We start from the raw sequence: 23,558 nt of genomic DNA on the forward strand, positions 1-23,558 counted from the left end.
ACTGCAGATCTGAAGTATTCCTTGTTTAAATACCAAAACAAGAAATGATGGTTCATTTTACGAAAACTAAAAGAAACTATATTTTACAAAACTTTATTTGAAGTATTGAACATATTTTCAATATTTACATTTTGATTGTATAACAAATAACACTATTTTACATTGCAACAACATTCACATAATTATACTTGAGACTGGACACATAATAGGTCTAGCTTATACATTACAGAAAATATGCACTGCATTTAAATATGATACACACGAGTCCTTCAAACAAATTGTCAACACTTTAAAATCATTTAAACTTTCTTGCTACATCTGCATTAGTAGATCTTGAAAACTTCTATTTACACTTTATTAGTCTTGAAAATTTGTTGCTTCTTCAACAATCCTAAAAAAAGATAACTGATTAATTTTTGTCAAAAAAAAAAATACCTAAAAGCTATTTTGAGATGTTGTGTTAGTTGTTACCGTCAGCTTGATCTCAAATCAAAATCCGCCAACTACTTTATGGTGAAGAGCCTGCTATAAACATGCATACTCCACTCCAGCCTGCCTAGCACACGCCAACGAGATATCTCACTCTCGAGATAATTAAAAACTAATCTCGAAATTATCTTAACAAAACTCTATAAAAATGTGTTATTTCAATAATAGATCTACGCGAGAAAAAATGTTTGTCACGCTAGGGTCAATAGAGATGAAGAGACATACCATCAAACATCGAGAAAACATGTAGAGTGAGATATCTTGTTGGCGTATGCTAGGCAGGCAGAAATATAACCCTCCTTTTGACGCAGTCTAGATAAAATTGCTATGAAACTCCAGCAGGCAGCAACTGAATGTAAATTAACCTCTCGAATACCGGGATGTCAAAATTCTATTGAGCCTCAAATACCCGCGTTCTATGGCGCCATTCAAATTTTTCGAATTTTTTTTTCAAGGTTTGCAAAATTGCGCCAATCAGGAACTAATTTAGTGCATTCTTTTTGTAGCCAACTTCATACTCTTAAAAATAATGCATAGAACAAACGAAATTAAATCTTAAACACACTATAATAAGTTACAAAACAGCGTGAGGTCGAGTGCATCAGGTGGCTCATTAACGTGCCGGTGATACACAGAGGTATTTTTACGGGTGGCACGTTAAGGTGTCGGTGGGGTTCGAGAGGTTAAAATGCATGTCTTTTGTGAGTCTTTTACTAATGTTAACACTCACTTGGTATATTTGTAGCCTTCTGTAGTGACTTCTGAGATGTTTTGGAGCTTTTAGAGATATCCTGTATATTTGATTTTATACTCGACAGCTTCCCTGAAAATTAAAACATTTTGTATCATTTTCAAGTAAGTCTAAAAACTAATAAAAACACATATCAAGTTTTAAATACTTACGAGGGCTAATTCTTGGTATCTTTGTTGGTAAAGCACTTTTGAGTTTGTTTGCAGCCTTTGGTAAAAATGAATTTTTAAGATAATTTGCTATTGTAGGTTTTTTAGACACATCTTTGGAATTCTTAATCAAATTTGGTAACGCAGTATCTTGCGACTTCTCCTTATTTGTTTTTGTAGCAAGCGCAAGTTTTGGGTTGTTTATGCTTTGTTTGTTTATGTTACCAATACTTTTTTTCGATATTGTCTCTGACGCTTTTATTTTCATGCCTTTAGTATGTATTTTCTGTATCACACTATCTTTGCTACTTTTATGTTCTTTGCCCTTCAAAAAGTCATCCTTTTGTTTAGCTTTAATATTTTTTATAACATTAGCAGATGATTTTCTTTGTTGTTTTGAATCTGATTTATCTTCGACGGTTTCTTTTTCCTTATTCAAAGCTTTATTTACCTGTGTACTCTGAGTAACTATATTCGAACTAGCTTTGTTATCTAATTTTTGTGTTTTTTGTTGTTTGCTATCTTTTACTGTATTCTTACTCTTGTCGGACTTGTAGCTCTCTTTAACGTTATTTGTTGTAATGGGTTGATCGTTAGCCATGTCGGGATGTTTGTTTTTACTATTTTTTCTTATCTTTTCAGAGTTTTTTGGATTCTTATCACTCATAATCACATTTTTGCCGTCAATTTTCTCACCTTTATTTGCATTATTATCTTTATTGTTTTTATCTGGTTTAGTTTTCGTGCTCTTCGTTTTGCTTTCCGTGTTTTTTGTTTCTATAACTTTATCTATTGCTGTCGCTTTCGCCTTTTTTTGATTTGAGTCACTCGTAACAACATTTGCATCATCAAATTTCCCGCCGTCATTTGCATTGTTATCTTTATTGACTTTATCTGTTTTAGATTTTGAATTCTTCGTTTTGATTTCCGTGTTTTTTGTTTCTGTAAGTTTATCTGTTGCTGTCATTTTAGCCTTTTTTGGATTTATATCACTCATAATAACATTTCCGTCATCAACGTTTCCGCCACTGTTTTCGTTGTTATCTTTATTGACTTTGTCTGGTTTGGTTTTAGTATTCTTAGTTTTATTTTCAGTGTTTTTCTCTGTAAGTTTATCTGCAGTTGTTTTTGCCTTTTTTGCGCTTTCTTTTTCCCCCACATCGTCAGCTACACGTTTCACTGGTTTCGTTTTATTGTCAGTCGTATTTTCCTTTCCTTTAGGTTTAGTTTTCTTCGGCAAAGATTTAGGCGGGGCCATAACCTCGCTGTCCTTCTTTCTGTTTCTCTCGGGTTCCTGGGGCTCCTGATCGAGCGTCGTGCGTCTTCTCCGTAATTTTTCAGCAGCCTCCGATTCTGACTCTGTACTTTCTTCTGCTTGATTCTGCGTGGTATGAGCCTTAGCTTCTAAGCACGTGTTTATAATTTTTGCGAGAAGTAATGTTCTATCGTCCGTATCTATTGTTGGGTCTATAATCTGTTTATGTAGTGTGGATATTGTTTTGATGTAGGACTCGTCTGAAATAATATTTACCGTAAGTGAATTGTGTGAAGTGCCAAAAGAAAATTATATTTAATTCCGCATATTATAAAACTTATTAAGAGTATAATATAAAAAAATGTTTAAAATTTTACAGACATGGCAATCTATTCTTAACAGGTATGTTATGATGATTATATGATTGGGGCCTGAGAACAGATTGATGTGTGCTTACGCTCGACTATCTAAAATTCCCCGCAAGCCTCATAGTTGCTCGGAGCTCGAGCATGGAGTACAAGTACTACAAGCACGCTACATACCCATAAACTCGAGGTCGAACACCATTTTGTGGTGGAAGGGCGCGAGGGGCGACCACTTGTTCTGCAGGGACCACTGCACCTCCATCAGCTCTGCACACTTCAATCTGTATCCACCTTCGGGCTAAAAGAGTAAATTCGATTCATTATGATTCCAAACAACAGACAAGAAGCCTTCATTGCTTCGAAACTTAATGTGATACATATTTGATATTTACTTATTTTCCATCTTTTTTTTACTGAAGTTTATCTATATTCTATACTAACCAATCCTACTAACACATTTGTTGTAATTTTTTTTTGTAAGTAGTATAATATCTTTCATTTTTAAGGTCATATAATATGCAACCTGTAATTGTTAGGCTAAAATATGGACTATTTGGCCTGAAATAAAGATATTAATATTAGTATAGTGCCTTTGATTAGCAATGATGAGTACATAAACTGAGACTGTCAAAAAACCTCCAAATCTGGGGGCATATGTGATGTCAAACACTATAGACATACCATTGGGACCATGAACAGGGCTTCACCATATTTTTCGGCGAGCCGCGCCAGAGTAGTCCGCCGTGAGCGGTGGGCCGCAGAATAGTTTCTTATTATCTGTAAATACACATATAGCCTTTTGTTCAAAAACAATAAAAATACTTAAGATAAATATTTATAGGTCTACCAGAATCTGATGGCCAAAAGTGAGAAAATAAATTAACTCTAGCAATACCGGGGTAATTGGAATAAAACATTTTGATCCTTTTTTTCCTTATAACGGCTGATTCTGTGTGTGAAACATGCAAATATTAAACGTGGGAGAGCCATGCTTCGGCACGAATGGGCCGGCTCGACCGGAGAAATACCACGTTCTCACAGAAAACCGGCGTGAAACAGCGCTTACGCTGTGTTTCGCCGAGTGAGTGAGTTTACCTTGCCCCTACCCTATTCCCTTCCCTACCCTCCCCTATTCCCTTCCCTTCCCATCCCTACCCTCCCCTATTACCCTTATTCCCTCTTAAAAGGCCGGCAACGCACCTGCAGCTCTTCTGATGATGCGAGAGTCCATGGGCGACGGAAGTTGCTTTCCATCAGGTGACCCGTTCGCTCGTTTGCCCCCTTATTTCATAAAAAAAAAAATATATATATATATAAAAGTTATCCAATGTTCAAGGATATTTTTTGAAAATCTGCCATCAAAAATTGCCATCAGATCCTGGTAGACCTATAACAATATTATAGTATTTGAGCTCATTTAAATTAATGTTGTTTGTTATTTGGCGTGTCTCTTGTTGAAACATAACTTAAAAAAACTTTACCTCTATAGCATCACTGGGTTGTCTGATGGTTTTCAGTATGGACTTTGCCAGCTCCACCTCGTGGGAAGCTTTCACCGGAGTCACCTGCAGATTCCTATATGACATGGGCCCAAACATGCGGCTCTGAAAAGAGGGAAATGGTATGTTGCTTTAGCAACAGTTTATGTATTTCAAACAAAATGACAAAATACTTCTATATTATAAATTATATTTTTTTATGTTACATTTTGAATATATTTTTGCTATATTTATGCTTTTATAATTCTGGTCACGTTATCGTGGACGCCAGCTTCCACGTTAAAACGTTGGGTGTATGTTAAATGCGCTTATGATTTTACGCACCGCGGACATTCTGTGCGGTTCAGAAGTGTAAACGTGATGTCCACTAATGTGCACGTTGAAAAATTATCGTCAACGGAAATTAAAAAGCGTCTCCATATATTTCAATACATTTTACTTTCCTATGCTATCGTTTTACCGCGGACGTCCACATTATTACCGCCACATCCAAAATTATAAAAGTGCATTAAAAGAGAAGACTGGCTGTTTCTTTCATTTGTTATTTGATAGATAGTAGGTATGTATGTCAAAGTTTACTACTTAAAAATTATAGACAGAAACATAAACATAACATAAAATTCTATTGAAAAAAATTGAGAAAATGAATGTTAATCTTATAATATTTATTAAGTATTTTTTTTCGTAATTTATTCAAATATTGTGATTATTTGCAAAAAAAAACCCACCAAACTGCTAATCTCGCGAGATCTCGAAATTGGTGAGATCTCGCGGTATTGTATTCATAAACTCGCGGGATCTCGCTTGAGCCCCAATCTCGCGAGATTTGCATTCCCTAATTATAATTTATAACATTGCTCCTAGGCAATCTACAGTAGAACTCCAATTATCCGAACTCCGACTATCCGGATCGCCGATTATCCGAATCACGCGTCAGCCCGAGTGTGACCACTTGCAACTGCTCACCGTCAAGCGAATGCGTGACCTGGCTGCCCGAAAACGGTTGAAGACCGCAAAACAGCTTACATTAACGGAGATGTTTAAAAAACAATGATTTTTATTTCTAAACTTGTACATAAGTACATTTTATTTATATTTAAAACATGTGAAAATTTCATGTTTCTTTCATTTAATTCAATAAAAAAATAGTGCAATATCAAAACGTAGCTTTTATTCTCTCCAATGGCAATTTTTTTAAAAAAATCCGATTATCCGAATATTTGATTATCCGAATGGGCCCCGGTCCCCATTAATTCGGATAATTGGAGTTCTACTGTACAAAGAATTTAATACAAATTATAGTACGTACAGGCTTATGGACATAATAATTAATGCTGAACGGCACCAAATCTATCCGACACTCTGCTGTTACTTCCCGCCACATTCCCTCCTCTGAGATTGGACGCTCGCTACCAAAAAAAAAAATTGAATTAGGCAAACAGAACATAATGTTAACCCATTGATCGTGGGAAAACAAGACACAATAGAATATGTTCTATTGTAAGTCGTTCACCGGTGAGCGTATGGGGCTTGGTGAATTAATACCTCAATCGTGGGAATCGTGACACAATAGATTTTTAATTGTTATGCAGCACCCGGGTGCCGCTTGGGAGTTGATGGGTTTAAGCAAAAAATTAAGATGTGAATAATATGCTGAAATATGATACTTTCTAACCAATCAGTAAAATGAGAACTCTTCACTCTCTATCTGTTGTTCCCTATGAAACAAATCCGATTTAATCATCCACATTCTTTCAACCTCTAATCTCTAAACTAGCAACAATAAATGAACAAACCCTTCAAGCACTGGATCACGGACAAGGGCATTAACTTCTGACTGCAATACGGTCACCCCGGTCAGCTCCTGGGTGGCCTGGAGACAGGTCTTCAGAGACCGCTGCTTCAGTTTCAGCTCTGTGATGGACAGACCGACCTCCAGTGTGAACTCACACTCCGAGTCCGAACTAAAATGTAAGAATTATGACGTCATGTTTGCAAAGGATCCAATTTATAACAAATGACTTTCGATGTAACTATTTATTATTACTATAATTTACTTTTGTGTTAATTAACAATTATTGTAAGAAGTTTAATTAGTACCTATCATCGCAACATAGATTGTTATTGTTGGATGCCAAACTTTCTTCATTCACTTTAGATTCATAATAATTGATTTCATTCAGTAAAGACTTTTTCCTCGACAGCAATGCACTTTGCTTTCTACTTATAAGACGTTCAGCCATTTTAGTGTCTTCTAAGTTATAAATAATATTTTATTATAATTTACAACACAAAAACCATGAAAACAACCGAAAACAACAAATTTGAACAAATTTCAAAAATAACGTCCGCCATTTGCATTGATCCGCCAATCGCATTCAAGCCATTGACTTTTATAAGTGGATGCGGCTTATTGGTTAAAACGTAGTGATTATATTCTCTTTGGTCTCTAGAGTCTGGCTAGCGAAAGATGAGACTGGCTTCTTCTTCTTCTTCTTCTTCTTTTGGCGTAAGCCTCCCCATTTAGGAGTTTTTATTCCAAAACTGATTATGGTAACACTGTCATTAACGTCAGTGTCAGTGACACTGTGTCACCTATATCATCTGTTGTTTATGTGTCAAAGTGAAAAATATTTCTTTGGTTTACGTGATTTTTTAATTTAAACGTGACGAAAACTTTGAAAAGAGATTTTCGAAAACTGCTTATAGCTATGATTAGTAAATACGAACAAAAAAGGAGTGAAAAAGATACTATTTTTAAACAAAAACAAGATTGTTTACATGAAATATCCCAGTGCATTGGTAAGTACAGGTAAAAGATTTTGATACTTTCAATTACAATTAATTAAAATCAATATTATTTATCATATTGTAATTGAATTTATTGTTTGCAGGTAACATGAATGATGCAAAGGATTCAGTTATGCAAGTTAAAATATCAAGCATAAATAAAATATGAGATATTATGTTCCAAGAAGAGTGTTTAAAGACAAAATCAGTTCCCTGATGAGATTTCTTCTTAGACCGGTAAGACCCTAACGTTACAAAAAAAAATACCTGAAAGCAACCTTGTTATTGAATGCTAACTTTATTTATGAACATATTTTCAGATGTCAGTGTTTGTACCCTAAAAAGGATTAAAAAAGAAGGCCACATAAATAAAGGCGTGTGGTTACGGGAGTTTGGCTGGGAGGTGTTAATGCATCCGCCGTATAGTCCTGACCTTGCACCTTCAGATTTCCACCTGTTTCAATCGCTGCAAGATTCCTTGGGCAGTGTCAGGTTGACATCACAAGAGGACTGCCAAAACCTCTTGTCGCAGTTTTTTCATCAGAAGCCCCAAAATTTTTATAGCAATGGGATCGTGTCCCTACCAACAAGATGGCAAAAAGTTGTTAAACAAAATTATATTTTAGTCAATTGTAAATAAACTTTATAAAAAAAACCTTTCGAATGTTTATATAAAATTCGAAAAAAATTTGCGCAACCTTTGATTTTCTGTTTTCTGGTTTTTAATCAACTTTCAAGGGAGGGTTATTAGTTTCAGGCATGTATAAGTATGTATTAAATAAACATATTTGAGTATAATTAATACAATCTATGATGCTTGCGAGTAATAATATAATATAGGAAATTATTTTACATCAAATCAGATTTTTCATAAGCTAGGTGTTTATAAATACTTATTTTTAGTTGTAAAAATATTGTATTGCAGACAAATGGCAAAAATAGTTAGGGACGTCAACATGATCCAGGGCGGGGCAGCTGCCCCCCCCCCCTCTCGGTACGCCCATGGATCGGTACGTTTATATTTTTACTAAAATGTTTGTTATTTTACCGATGGCTTGACTTCGTATGTGCTAATTTAGTTAATAATTAGACAATAAATAAGATTTGTGATAGAATAGTAATATAACAATAACATGGCTTGATTTTCAATATTATTTAATCTACATAGAAATTAGTAGATTTGACGTTTAGTGATGTACTTTTTTATCGAATTTAAAAAATATAAGGTGAAGAATCTGATCACTTATTTAAAAGATTTTAACCTTAATAGCTCACTAATATCTTACTTATCGATATCCTCCACAAATATCAACCGAGTGTACCATCACTATAGACCGCCATGTTTAGTTCTTGGCAATATGGCGCCGGCCACACTTTTTTGTAGTTTTTTTTTAATGAGATAAGGGGGCAAACGAGCAAACGGGTCACCTGATGGAAAGCAACTTCAGTCGCCCATGGACACTCGCAGCATCAGAAGAGCTGCAGGTGCGTTGCCGGCCTTTTAAGAGGTAATAGTGAAGGGTAGGGATGGGAAGGGAAGGGAATAGGGGATTGGGCCTCCGGTAAACTCACTCACTCGGCGAAACACAGCGCAAGCGCTGTTTCATGCCGGTTTTTTGTGAGAACGTGGTATTTCTCCGGTCGAGCCAGCCCATTCATGCCGAAGCATGGCTCTCCCACGTATAACCACCACGTTATGTCGCTTCCATCTGTTTCCTTATTTATTGATTCAAGCCAACACGCTGACCTCCACAGATAATATAAATTTGTTAATAGATCACTGATAAGAAAAAAAAAAGTCATCTGAATCATGATTCATGATTCAAGGGATCTAGAGTGCGTTTCATCGAATAGTTCCTTTGCCGTCATGTTGGCATTACTGTCTGTCAATAACGTAAACACGGCAGACATGCTCTGCGAGTATTCATAAGTTTAAAACTGTGATTTCGTGAGAAAATCATGCCGAAAACATTAAAGACTGGTGAAAGAATGATGGTGTTAAGTGTGAAAGTGTTTGTGAACGTGAAAAACGTAACGGGGGCCCAATAAATGTGAATAACTCAGGTTGCCGCCATTTCAGCTTAGTGAAATAGGGTTACCAGCATCAGTTTAATGGAATGGAATCTCTTGGAATTTGTTCAGTGTTTAAGTGAAATGACTTCTATAATTGACAGTAACGAAATTGAAAATGTATTTATACTGGGAGATTTTAATGCTCATCCCCATGAATTGTTTGGTAACGAACTTTGTAAATTTTGTAATGAGCAAGATTGGACATGTGTAGATCTTGAGATGTTGGGCTCAAATTCTAATATCCATACATTTGTTAGTGATGCGCACGGTAGCCGCAGGTGGCTTGATCACTGTATTGTCACTGAGGCATCGTTAAAGACGGTTACGTCTGTTAAGGTATGCTATGATGTCCTCTGGTCTGATCATTATCCAATTGAAATCACTTGTAATTTAAAATCAGTATGTCAGACTATCGTCCCGCCGCTGTCTAAAACTAATAAAGTGTATTGGGGAGATAGGGATTTGAGCCAAATAGAAAAATATTTAACATCTTGCAACAGCAAATTAAGAGAAATTGGCTTTCCGGATGCATTTCATAATTGTTGTGATAAATTGTCTAGTAATAATAATAGGGTTCACTTGGCCGCGATAGACACACTTTACAGTGACATTGTTAAATGTTTGCAAGAGGCTGCTGTTGACAGCTATATTGGTCGCGATGGTGGTGGTACTCGTCACTGTGGTCGTCCTATTGTCGGATGGAACAAATATGTGAGTGATGCTCATAAGGAGGCCAGGCAGAAATTTCTGACCTGGATATGGTATGGTAGACCTAGTAGTGGTAGGATTTATAATGAGATGCACCAGTCGAGAAAAATATTTAAAAATAAATTAAAATACTGTCAGAATAATCAAGAATTAATAAAAATGAACATTTTGGCTTCTAAACATAAAAATGAAGATTTTAAAGGATTTTGGAAGGAAACAAAAAAACTGAATGCAAAACCCAGTATCCCGACTAGTGTAGATGGCATCAGTGACTCAAAAGATATTGCGAACATGTTCCGATGTCACTTCCAGGTGGAGTCTCCGCTAAAGAGTGAACATGACAAGTTAGAGGGTGCTGACTCCGTAGTATCGAGAGTACCTGAGCGGGTCACAGCGAGACATGTTGCTCTCATTTTAAAAAGCATGACCCGAGGAAAGTCACCTGGACACGACGGTCTCAGCTTAGAACATTTTCAATATGCGGGGCCACATCTTCCAAGACTTTTAGGATTGCTATTTACTTTATGTATAAGACATTCCTACCTGCCAAATGAGCTGATGAAGACGGTGGTAGTTCCTATAATAAAAAACAAGACAGGAGATAGCTCCGATAAGTGCAACTACCGCCCGATATCTTTAGCTACAACCATATCGAAGATACTTGATAGCCTGCTTGAGAGACAACTTAAAAAATATATAACTTTAAATGACGCACAGTTCGGCTTTAGACCAGGACTCTCAACAGAATGTGCCATTATGTCTCTCAAGCAGACTGTCAAGTACTACACGGATAGGAGCACGCCTGTGTATGCAGCTTTTCTGGACCTCTCCAAGGCATTTGACCTGGTTAGGTACGATATCTTATGGCAAAAACTTAGGAGGCAGGTGTGCCGGGCGAGGTAACTAATATTCTTAAATATTGGTACGGCCACCAAACTAACCAGGTCAAATGGCTCCGAGAACTCTCCGACGAATACAGGTTGGAGTGTGGAGTGAGACAAGGGGGGATAACGTCTCCTTCTCTCTTCAACTTGTATACGGACAGGCTGATTGCTGAGCTGAGCGACACCAGAGTAGGCTGTTTTATTGATGGTCTCTGTATTAACAGTATCAGTTACGCCGATGATATGGTGTTGCTCTGCCCATCAATAGCCGCCATCAGAAAAATGATAAGTGTGTGTGAAAGTTACGCCAGGTCGCATGGTCTTATATACAATGTAAGGAAAAGCGAGCTCATGGTATGTAATTCAAGGGCTCGTAAAATCGGAGATGTAGCACCGGTACTGCTCAGTGGTGTTGCGCTCCGAAAAGTAAAAGAATTTAAATACCTAGGTCACATAGTTACCGAAGATTTAAAAGACGATAGAGACATCGAAAGGGAGAGGAGAGCGATGGCAGTCCGCTGTAATATGCTTGCGCGCAGATTTGCAAAGTGTAGTACAGATTTAAAAATTACATTATTTAAAGCATTCTGTCAAACACTCTACACCTGCAATCTGTGGGTAAGCTATACGCAGCGGGCTATCAACGTTCTCCGGGTACAGTATAATGATGCGTTCAGGGTGTTGGTGGGGCTTCCACGATGGCATAGTGCATCGGCGATGTTTGCGCACGCACGAACTGACGGTTTTCACACCGTGTTGCGACGTCGCATTGCATCGCTGATGTTCCGAACGCGCGGCAGCCCCAACATCATCCTGAAAATACTCAGTGATAAGCTGGACAGCCCCCTCCTGAAGCACTGGGTCCATGCACACGTGCATGTATCCGGTGCACCAGAGGGTGGCAATTATTTAAATTAATAACATTCATTTCCTGCTAGTTTAAGAATTTTCCTATGGGTTATATTTTACCTGAAATAAACGTATTTTATTTATTTTTTAATCACCCTGAAATACAGTAAAACTTATGAATACTCGCAGAGCGTGTCTACCGTGTTTACGTTATTAACAGACAGGAATGCCAACATGATGGCAAAGGAACTATTTGATTAAACGCACTTCTAGTGACGAAAACTACATACATGCGTCATGCGAACGAAGTCGCGGGTAAAAGATAGTACTTATATTATTATTATCAGGGCGAGCGAAGTGAGCCCTAGTGTATCCCACAACCTGTACACTTTACGGAAAAATTATCACGCCTATTGATTTGTGCTTTAACATAGTAATTTTTATTTACATGTAAATGTGTTATCATCAGTCAGTCAAGGTGTAACACGAGCCCTCACAAAGCTCGACTTTTAGCTAGTAAATGCGAAAGTGACTTTGTTTGTTTGTTACGCCTTTACGCATAAAGTACTAAGCGGATCATCATGAAACTTTTATACGTACACGTTGTCTGGGGTATGGAGAAGGACATAGGGTACCTTTCATCCCGGGAAAAAGAACGGTCCCCGAGGGATAGACGTTAACGCAGGATAAGCCGCGGGCGAAAGTTAGAATTATATAAAATAGGGAATTATTAAAAGTATTTTGTGATAACATATTATTATCTCCCCTAAGGTAGCACAGTAAAGATAATGAGGCAACACTAAGTTGCATTAGTGCCAACATAACGGCAAAGGAAGTATTTGATGAAACGCACTATACGCATGATGACTATTTTGTTTTCATAATGGTCGTAAAAAATAGAAACATCGCTGAAAGAATGACTCTGTCTGATAGGCAGGCAGAAAACGTTAACGAAAATTTAACGTTAAATTTACCAAAAAATTCGCTCATACATAATAAAAGTGTACAATTAATAACCACCAATATATATATATATATATATATATATATATATATATATATATATATATATATATATATATATATATATATATATATAATATATATGTGTAAAATGTGTGTATGTGTGTGTGTGTGTGTGTGTTTGTGTGTGTGTGTGTGTGTGTGTGTGTGTGTGTGTGAGAGTGGTTATTAATTGTACACTTTTATTATGTCGGCTGTACACTCTCGCCGATAGCTCTCGGGCGAGAGTCTCGTGCTAGAGCCCCTTGCCCGAGTGCGATCATGTACATTCTCGCTTAGTTCAATCGCAGTTATGAACTCGGAGAAGATGGACCATTATTTTTCTCTATGTGATGGACGAAAACACTTCTCTTACAGCTGCCGTAGCTCTCTGTGCTATGAGCTAATATAAATAATTACCAAATATTTACATAATAAAAATGTAAAAAAAAATGGCGAAAACGTATCTACGATCAATGATCATTGATCACCATTCACCATGCATCGAAAGATATCATTGTAATCCAAAGATCTATAATCATATTTAATTTTATTTCTCACAGATAATGACGTTTATTATTGTTATTTTCTGTTCTGCACTGTCTAGCGGCGCGACTAGTTGTGAAAAAACGCGAGAGTGTACAGTAACGCGCTCGCTTTCCTCGCGAGACCCTTTGTCTCGGGCGCAAAATACCGACACCGGACCGAGAGGGTCCGAGACAGGCGAGACGAGGCGAGCGCACCCCATTTACACTCTCGCACTCGGGCCGCCTCGCTGTGTCTCGGCGAGAGTGTACAGCCGACATTAGGTTTTCGGCTTCGGCGTATGACCAGGACAGCAGTGATTGGGTAAGAACTTTTTTACCTTTATGTACAGAGTATAGTTCCAAATCAAACAGGTTTACAAGTCTATTATAGATGTATGGAGACAGAAAAATTCCAAAGTGGGAGGCGAAAGAAGTGGTTAAAGGGACATTAGGTACTTTAAACATTCTTTTTTTAAGTATTTCGTCGTAAGTATGTTGACATGCAACTATAGATTTATGTACTGCTTCAAACACTCTAACTAGGTTTATGCTCTTACTAGATACATTTTTCTGACACTTAGGCTGGTATAAATAGTCAGTACTCAAGATGCATCTCGGTCTCAAGACACGGTTCAGGCTCTGTGATTGGTTGGCTGTCAAAATTTGGACCAATCACAGAGCCGAACCGCGTCTTGAGACCGGGTCACATCTTAAGTACTGACTATTTATACCAGCCTAAGGACCTTGGTATCGTCGTATAGGCTTTTAGTAGAATATCGTAAGGGCTTCTCCAGTGCTACTTTCAGTACTCCTCTCTGCGCTCTTTCCAGTGGAAGAAGAGTAGAAGGTGGACAGCCTCCCCAAGCCAGAATGCAATAATTGATAACCGATTGGCATAGAGCGAAGTAGATAGTTTTGAGGGTCTGACCATCGACCACACCTCGTAAGTTCCTCATGACGGCCATTAATTTTCTAACACGCTTGGACGTTTCTGTTGTGTGCTGTTTAAAGGTCATTTGGTGGTCCAGGATAACACTAAGGTAGCGGATGGATTCACTATTGCAGTTGATGTTCTGAACGGGATAAGTACACATTGAGGAATGGATTTTTAACTCATTAAGCGAGGAAGGGGCGGAGGCAGCATTTTTGTGAAAACAAAGAAACTTGGTTTTGGAAGTATTAAGGGAGAGGAGATTAAAGTTTAACCAGTTAGATAGAGAAGCCATGCCATCTTCAGCTCTCTTGCGGACTTGCTCCCATGTTGCATCATAAAAAATAATGGCTGTGTCATCTGCGTAACATTGAAGTTTTGCGTTTTTAAGAGATAGGCTTGATATATCATTAATATAAAGAAGAAAAAGCGAGGCACCCAGGATGCTTCCTTGAGGTATGCACTTTACCGCAACTTTTTTAGTATCGATACTTTTTACCGGTATCAGTGATAGCTTAAAAATTCACCAACTATTATAGTTATTACTTATTAGTTATAGCCCGTCAAAAAAGTCACGACATTAATAGAGTCGCCACTTGTTTCCGGTGTGTAACTATTGTAGTTGAACTATATGACAATTCTTTTTTTCTTGTTCTTTCCGCTTTTTCTTGTTTTTATTATCGCTATATTATAAAAAAACAATGCTGTCATTAATGTCAAAGTCAATTGACAAATGACATATAGGTGATGAGATGAATGATGTTAGAGGCCATTTTTAAAAGAAGAAGAAGAAGAAGATTTTGGAAAATTTGTGAAAATATCAAAAATATTTGCAATAATGAGAGCTTATACTTCTAATGGGGTTCTAATAAGAATCTAATCTAATAAAAAGTGTAAATATACAAGCTACTATAATAAGCAATCCACATTTTCCCTTTAAAAATGTAATAAAAACTGTATTAATTCGCGTTTAGCATTTGTGTGTTTCTTACGAGACTGTGAAATTGGTTATTTATCAAGTAATGAGTGTTTCAATGGGGACTCGTTAATTGAAACCTATTTCGTAGCGTGCATTCGTAATTTAATTTTGTGATTTGAAGTTCCTGGGTGTGAAACAGTTCGTAAAAATGGGTCAGTCTGGGAGCACAATGCCAGGTAAGTGCGGTTATTTATACTGTAAACACCAACTAGAATGTTAATTAGAATCTTATTAGACACATACTTCACTTCCTCTAAAATATAACCTTTATGGCAAAGGTTAGTAAGTTGATGTCATGCTATAATATTTTTCAGTATATTGATAAGTAGAGTTTTAAACACACCAATAATATCATAGATATAAGTTATAGAAATATAATAAGTATATCATATAGTTTTCTTATTTATGTCAGACCTAATAATACATCAATATACAAAAAAAAACTGCAATTTAACCCGTCGATCGTGGGAAACCAAGACATAATAGATATTCTATTGTGTCTCGTTCACCGGTGAGCGTATGGGACTTGATGAATTAATTATACTAATTGCATTCTCTTAATTACATAATATTGTGGTTGATATGATCACTACATAGTACACTACAAAGTTCACTGTCATGTCTTAACTCCTCAAGCCCCAAGTGGTCACCAGCGACCGGGAGAACAATTGAATAGCATTGTGTCTGGTTTTCCCACGACCGAGGTATTAAAATTTTTGTTGCGTTTTTTATAGATGCAGAGTATTTTGTATAGTAAGAAGTAGATTCATGTTAATTTAAATAGGGAACAAATATAATGACCACCAAAAAATGCACTGATACCCTAAACTTATTTACCAAAAAAAGATAATTAACACCAAAAAAATAATTGCAATACTACCAGCTATTTTAGTCATGACAACACTTGAAATTGTATTCGAACACCAAATATAGTAAATGATCACCAAATATAGTAAATGACCACCAAATATAGTAAATGATCACCAAATCCTTGTGAGCAAATCAATGCAATATTTCTGTCCAAATAAATCACTACGGCGGCAAAATAGTCGCTGAAGTGTGAGTCAGACATGGAGGGTTCCGTACCGTTATAGAACAAAATTAGACCTAAAATTGTGTTTCTGTATGGGAGCCCCTTTTAAATTATTTTTTTATTATTATTATTACCTAATTACTGAAGTTAACATAATATAATCAAGGCCTTTGCGAAAATATCAACGTGCCTTATACCGGTTGCCATTATTGATATTGAGCAAAAAAGGCCAAAAAAATAATGTTTGTTGTATGGGAATAATAATTTAATTTAAATAATAATTTTATTTTGTTTTAGTACTTGTTCTTATAGCGGCAACAGGTATACACAATGTGTGAAATTTTTAGAAGTCTAGCTGGAGCGGTTCTTGAGATACAGCCTAGGCCCTAGAAAAAGGCAGACGGACGGACAGACGGACAGACATTGAAGTCTCAGTAATAGAGTCCCGTTTTTAGGGTTCCGTACCCAAAAGGGTACAAACGGGACTCTTTTACTAAGACTTCGATATCTGTCTGTCCGTCTTTATGTCTTCTTCTCTTAAATAGGATATTTGCTAAATAAAAATATATTTGAAATGAAAAATGAAATGAAAATATACTTTATTGTGCACACTCAATACAAAGACAAAGTTTAAAATAATATAAATTATATCATAATATGAAGAAGGTACACAAAGGCGGCCTTATTACTAAGCAGCAATTTCTTCCAGGCAACCTTTGAGCGAGAGGATTAAATTGCTGGATATGGGTATAGTGCTTAACCGATTCAGTGCGGTGTCATTTTTGGCAATTTCACGCGCCTGGCTGCGAACAAATATTTCGTATCTCCTCTGAGGCGCCTACCGCCAGGAACTTTGATATCTCCTCTCGGGCGCCACCCGCCAGGGATTGTAATTTATCGCTGTTTCGTCTGTTTCCAATTGTTTTTCTTTTAGTAGCGACCCAAAAGCGAACGTGAACGGAATTTCAAGTATTTAAAAGTGATTATTTACGTGTACAAACAGAAATGGAAGGTAAGTAACTTATTTTTATCAGATGTTGTAAACCTTTGGCTATATTGATCAATTTATTTTCGTTTTATTGTAGAACGGGATATTACGGCCACGCTCTGGTCGCGCGGCCAACGAAAAACATCGCGACACACACGCGGCCACTTGGCCGCCGCGGCCAACGAGATACGGGAATTTGTATGAAATTACTCAGTGTGCGCGCACTGGTCGCCGCGGCCACACGTTTTTTGTATACAGAAAACAAAATAATATTCAAAGTTTACTCATCAAATCACTACTCATACGAGTGGTGTGGTCGCAGACTCAACGTGGGAGAGCCATGCTTCGGCACGAATGGGCCGGCTCGACCGGAGAAATATTACGTTCTCACAGAAAACCAGCGTGAAACAGCGCTCGCGCTGTGTTTCGCCGAGTGAGTGAGTTTACCGGAGGCCCAATCCCCTACCCTATTCCCTTCCCTACCCTCCCCTATTCCCTTTCCTTCCCTACCCTCCCCTATTACCCAATTCCCTCTTAAAAGGCCGGCAACGCACCTGCAGCTCTTCTGATGCTGCGAGTGTCGACGACGGAAGTTGCTTTCCATCAGGTGACCCGTTTGCTCGTTTGCCCCCTTATTTCATATTAAAAAAAAAAACCGGCCAAGTGCGAGTCGGACTCGCGCACCGAGGGTTCCGACAGCTTAAAGGTATTATAGACCTGAGTATTTGGTATGAATTTCAATTTAATACCTCTACGCGTTTATGAGGAAATGGGTAGTAAGTTTAAAATTATTAAAAAAATATATATTATGTGATGTAACTAAAAATTTATGGTTTTCGTAATTTTTCCTTTATCTATGCTATAAGACGTTGCTTCGTACCAAATTTCAAGATTCTGAGTTCACGGGAAGCACCCTGTAGGTTTTGATTCCCTTGCAAGTGTCGAAAATTTGCGGCATAAACGGCTGTATCTTTTGATTGCGTTGGCTTAGAAGTTTGATTTTTTCACAGCTTCAAGGGACAGTAGACCTGAGTAATTGATATAAATTTCAGCTTCATACCTCCACGCGTTCCTGAGAAAAAGGGTCTTGACAGACGGACGGACGGACAGACGGACAACAAAGTGATCCTATAAGGGTTCCGTTTTTTCCTTTTGAGGTACGGAACCCTAAAAAAAGACGTGGCTGCAAAGTGCGCGGGATGGTCGCAGCGACCTGGCCGCCTAATCTGCGGGGGCCCTAATTTTAATCTATTGTTTACTTAATTATACCAATTCGAATTAAATAATCCTCGTTAAGACCGGACCTACTATATACCTACGATTATCACTTTAGTCCTTATAACGTCAATAGTATCCCTTTTTTTTATAAAAAAGCGTAGATAATGATTAAAAGGTTGTTTTTTTGTTAACTTTAATACAGATTTTATACAGCACTTCCCACTACAGATAAAAGGTTAAAACCATCTGGCAACACTGCATCATATATACGTCAGAAAATCTCTTCCGATGTCAACGTACTTCAACACAAAATCTTCCTGGTCGTTAATTTCGTTGCGGAGATTGGTCATACAAAAAGGATTGGAAGAAAAAATATGCACGTGCAAGCCGTACAAAGGCGATATTATGTATGGAGCATGCAACTTTTTCTTGCAAAAACTGTGCTGAACTGAGCTCCAGTTCCTAAGATGTTCCTAAATATTTTTGTTATTTTTCTTGGTTTATATGGTTACTTATATCGTGTTGCAAAATAGTTTAATTGTTTTTTTTTTTCATAAGAACCAGTTTTTTTTAATTAATTTTTTTTTATTTATTTGAGAGTGGAAATTTTTTTTATTCAAAATACATAGTGACTTGCTTAGAGTTAAGTAAAATAACAAAAATGTTAAAATAACGCATTTTTTTTATTTACAATATGTTAAAATATAGTCTTATTATAATAAAAGATAATGAATTTAGCGCTCTTTCTTAAAAATCTGGTTTTACAGCAAATATTGTAAGCGGGTATGTCATACCCTGCCACATACTCCTTGTTACATTTTTTCACCACACTCTCGCCGGGTTATTAACACCACCAACTTTAGAAATGTTTGTTTCATACCCGTGCGAAGCAGGGGCGGGCTGCTAGTTAGTTATAAGAATAAATTATGTTGATGTGAGATTTTGCTGGTGTTGGCGTTATATATTTATAAAATGTTTAGGACTCCTGAAGTGTAAGTTTTTATGCAATATCCTAAAACTAACACTGTACACGTTAAATACGTGACAAATAAAGCCACTTTCATTGAGGGGAAACCTCTGAAAAATGTAATTTCATCATAGTTTACACAAACATTTTATCTCCTCTCGGGCGTCACCCGCCATACAGAAAAGCTACCCATGATGCCTATCGGTGACATCCGCACGGAAACGGTTAAAAGTATAAAAATTTAGTATAAAATAATTTTACATTAAAATGCTAACGTATAATGTTGGTGATCGTTTACTACTTTTGGTTTAAGGAACTATGATTCATTTGAAGTCATTTTGCATAAATAGGATAGCGAGATAATAAATCTTTGGTGATCATTTTACATTAAAATGCTAGTATAATGTTGGTGATCATTTTACTTTAAAATGCTAGTATAATGTTGGTGATCATTCACTAATTTTGGTGATCATTTTACTTATTTTGGTGATCATTTACAATTTTTGGTTTTAAGATGTTAAATTTTTGGTTATCATTTTACATTAAATTGGTGGTCTGTATTTTGGTGAACAATGTTTGCTGGATCAGCTATTTATAACTAATAATATAAATACTTATATGACCCTAAAACCCCACAAATATTTTATGTACTTAAATAAAATTATTGATGATTGATGATGATTTAAAATTCATAGTTCATATTGTAGTAAAATAAACATATTATTCAGAACCTTGAAGTAGTTGAGGGCAAGATGTTTAAATAATTATAAAATATTTTGTGCTAGTGAGTGTATAACACTCAAAAAAATTCTAGTAAGTACACAATAAAATTGCTCGTCTAGGGCGGTAATAAGAGCATTATGTTGCTTGACATTCACAGAGCAAATTAAACAACAATAATTAGCAATATATCTGTCATCTTAGTCTTTTCCTGTGATCATGGCCACTAAAATGTAGCCAAAACTGGAAATAGGATGGACTGCAACAAAATCCTTATGTTTCCTACAAAGAAATTACTATTTATACCCTGGTTCTTCTTGCAAGTTAAAATAAAAAAAAATTAACTGAATAAAATTGGTTTGACTTGATTTAGAATTTAGATCATACATAATACATCTATACTTCTATACTAATATTATAAAGAGGTAAACTTTGTTTGTTTGTTTGTTTAATTGTAATGAATAGGCTCAAAAACTACTGGACCGATTTTAAAAATTCTTTCACCATTCGAAAGCTACATTTTTTACGAGTAACATAGGCTACTTTTTATTTTGGAGAATATAGGGTTCCGTAAGATATTTCATTTTTTCGGAAACAACCAGAAAATTTACTTATTTTGCGTACGCTGCCTAAACTATAAAAGATAGAACTATACAATATTCTAAGTAAATGTAGGTCTTATAAATATCTACAAAAATGTCCGCGACACAATATACCTATCTATGTCAAGTGAGGCACAAAAACCATTTTTTTATTTAAAAATCTTGATTTTTTTTGGACTACATTTAAACGCATTTATTTCACTCATGCCAATAATCCTTATCAAAATAAATAATTTCATCACTAAGTACAGTTTATGTAGATTATATTTGCTCTTTGAATGATTAAAATTGGACGTTTGGTTTAGAAGTTATGGCGAAATTTAAATATTGCGATTTACGCCCGTTTCGAAGTGGGCGCTACCAATGCCACAGAATAGATAATAGTACAAGTACCAATGCAGGGGTGCGCATTGTACACATTGAAAAGGTCTACAGAAAACTCCGCGATGGTATATCATATTTTTTTTATGAAATAAGGGGGCAAACGAGCAAACGGGTCACCTGGTGGAAAGCAACTTCCGTCGCCCATGGACACTCGCAGCATCAGAAGAGCTGCAGGTGCGTTCTCGGCCTTTTAAGAGGGAATAGGGTAATAGGGGAGGGCAGGGATGGGAAGGGAAGGGAATAGGGGTGGGTAGGGAAGGGAACAGGTTAGGGGATTGGGCCTCCGGTAAACTCACTCGGCGAAACACAGCGTATGCGATGTTTCACGCCGGTTTTCTGTGAGAATGTGGTATTTCTCCGGTCGAGCCGGCCAATTCGTGCCGAAGCATGGCTCTCCCACGTATAAGTATATCTCTTATGGATATATCCCACAATAACATATTTTTTTGTCATTTACTTTTAACTTCAAATAATGGCTAATTTTCGAAGCGATTTTAACCAATACGGCAATAATCCTTATTCAATTAAATACTTTAAATACATTATTGATTATGTCCCTTTACAGCATAATTATTACGATTTTAATTTTAAATGAATATTTTCGAAGATATTACAGATTTAAAAATTGCGGGACGTAAGTAGCTTTTGCGGCAGTACCGACCAATGCGGGCCACGGGTAGTAATTAATATAAATTATTTAAAATCAAACTACTAAATCGATTTTAATCATTTTTTCAGTGACTTAGGCCATACTTAATTTATTTTATACCCGTGCGAAGCCGGGGCGGGTCGCTATATTACATATTAAGATACTACAATTAGTGTTCCTGTCCTCACACATTATTACAATATAAAAGATTCTTTCATTTAGGTTTAATATTTTATTTTTAACCTAAATGAAAGATATTATTATTAGTAAGGTTTGCTTTCTTCTCCAATGCCCTCTTTTTCTTTCTTTCGTTATTTTTTTTTCATTTGAACCATAATAATAATAATAAACTTTTATTCAACAAACATTCACATCACACAACACTTAAATACACATATTACACAGATACAAGGTACAAAAAAAACAAAACCAGGGAAACTAAAAAAAAAAGACAAAAAATACTAACAATATAAGAGACTTATTATTATTAAAGATGGACTATGTACCCTGATGTAACTGTGCGATGCGAAAAGATTGTCGAAAAGGATTCCATTCAGGCTGTGATCAGTTGATCACGGTATAGGCACCGCGATCCCTGGTATTCTGTGGATCCTATACCAGTCACACTAATAACATCCTCCCATCATTATTTTTTTTTTCTACTTCTCTTTCTAATTATTTTTCCTACTTCTCTTTCTTATTCGGCTTTTTCACATAATTTTTAGACAACATTGGAGAACAACACCGCTTCAAGTACTCATGGGCGTACCGAGGGGGGGGCAGGGGGGGGGCAGCTGCCCCTCCCTGGATCATGTTGACGTTCCTACGAAGTATATTATCTAGTACTTTTATCTATAAAAATTAAAAATTAAGAACGAATTTTTGCCATTTGTTTGCAATACAATATTTTTACAACTAAAAATTATTAATTTTTTATTCTTTATAAACACCTAGCTTATGAAAAATCTGATTTGCCCCCCCCTGGCCCAGAACCTGGGTGATTTGCCCCCCCCTGGCACCAGAACCTGGGTAATTTGCGCCCCCCTGGCCCAGAACCTGGGTACGCCCATGCAAGTACTGCTATGAATAATTTAGGGCATAAAGGATTCCCCTATATCATCGGCTTCTGATGTTAATTTCTTTTGGCTTATAATTAACTGATCACCAGAAATAGTAACATTTCACAGACAAAAATAGTAAAAGATCACCAAAATACAGACCACCATTTTAATGTAAAATGATAACCAAAGATTTAACATCTTAAAGCCAAAAATAGTAAATGATCACCAAAATAAGTAAATGATCACTAAACTTAGTAAATGATCACCAACATTATACTAGCATTTTAAAGTAAAATGATCACCAAAATTAGTAAATGATCACCAACATTATACTAGCATTTTAATGTAAAATGATCACCAAAGATTTATTATCTCGCTATCCTATTTATGCAAAATGACTCCAAATAAATCATTGTTACTTAAACCAAAAGTAGTAAACGATCACCAACATTATACGTTAGCATTTTAATGTAAAATTTTAACCAAATATATTTTTATTTAGCAAATATCCTATTTAAGAGAAGAAGACAGATAGACGGACAGACAGACATCGAAGTCTTAGTAAAAGAGTCCCGTTTGTACCCTTTGGGTACGGAACCCTAAAAACGGTTCGTCATCGAAGTCTGAGTAAACCTCTATTACTGAGACTTCGATGTCTGTCCGTCTGTCCGTCCGTCTGTCTTTC

General features: G+C 36.4%; 2 protein-coding genes across 2 annotated transcripts in view; one reads left to right on the top strand and one right to left on the bottom strand.

Moving 5' to 3' along the window:
- Nucleotides 1-133: 133 nt before the first annotated feature.
- LOC121725728 (DNA ligase 1-like) lies at nucleotides 134-6,869 on the bottom strand. Its single transcript, XM_042112797.1, has 9 exons — nucleotides 6,609-6,869; nucleotides 6,305-6,472; nucleotides 5,818-5,917; nucleotides 4,491-4,613; nucleotides 3,691-3,786; nucleotides 3,187-3,307; nucleotides 1,393-2,904; nucleotides 1,220-1,312; nucleotides 134-391 (listed from the first exon to the last, which is right to left on the bottom strand). The coding sequence occupies exons 1-9, from the start codon at nucleotides 6,749-6,751 to the stop codon at nucleotides 348-350; spliced, it is 2,400 nt and encodes a 799-aa protein (XP_041968731.1). The 5' UTR covers nucleotides 6,752-6,869; the 3' UTR covers nucleotides 134-347.
- An 8,214-nt stretch (nucleotides 6,870-15,083) lies between these two features.
- The window catches only part of LOC121725733 (protein neuralized), a 57,204-nt gene continuing 48,729 nt past the window's right edge, over nucleotides 15,084-23,558 (top strand). The window contains exon 1 of the mRNA XM_042112816.1: nucleotides 15,084-15,427. Coding sequence (XP_041968750.1) covers nucleotides 15,400-15,427 — 28 coding nt within the window. The 5' untranslated portion in view covers nucleotides 15,084-15,399. The remainder of the gene's footprint in view (nucleotides 15,428-23,558) is intronic.

The sequence above is a fragment of the Aricia agestis genome, chromosome 3 (assembly GCF_905147365.1).
Source record: "Aricia agestis chromosome 3, ilAriAges1.1, whole genome shotgun sequence".
In the NCBI taxonomy this organism is placed as follows: domain Eukaryota; kingdom Metazoa; phylum Arthropoda; class Insecta; order Lepidoptera; family Lycaenidae; genus Aricia; species Aricia agestis.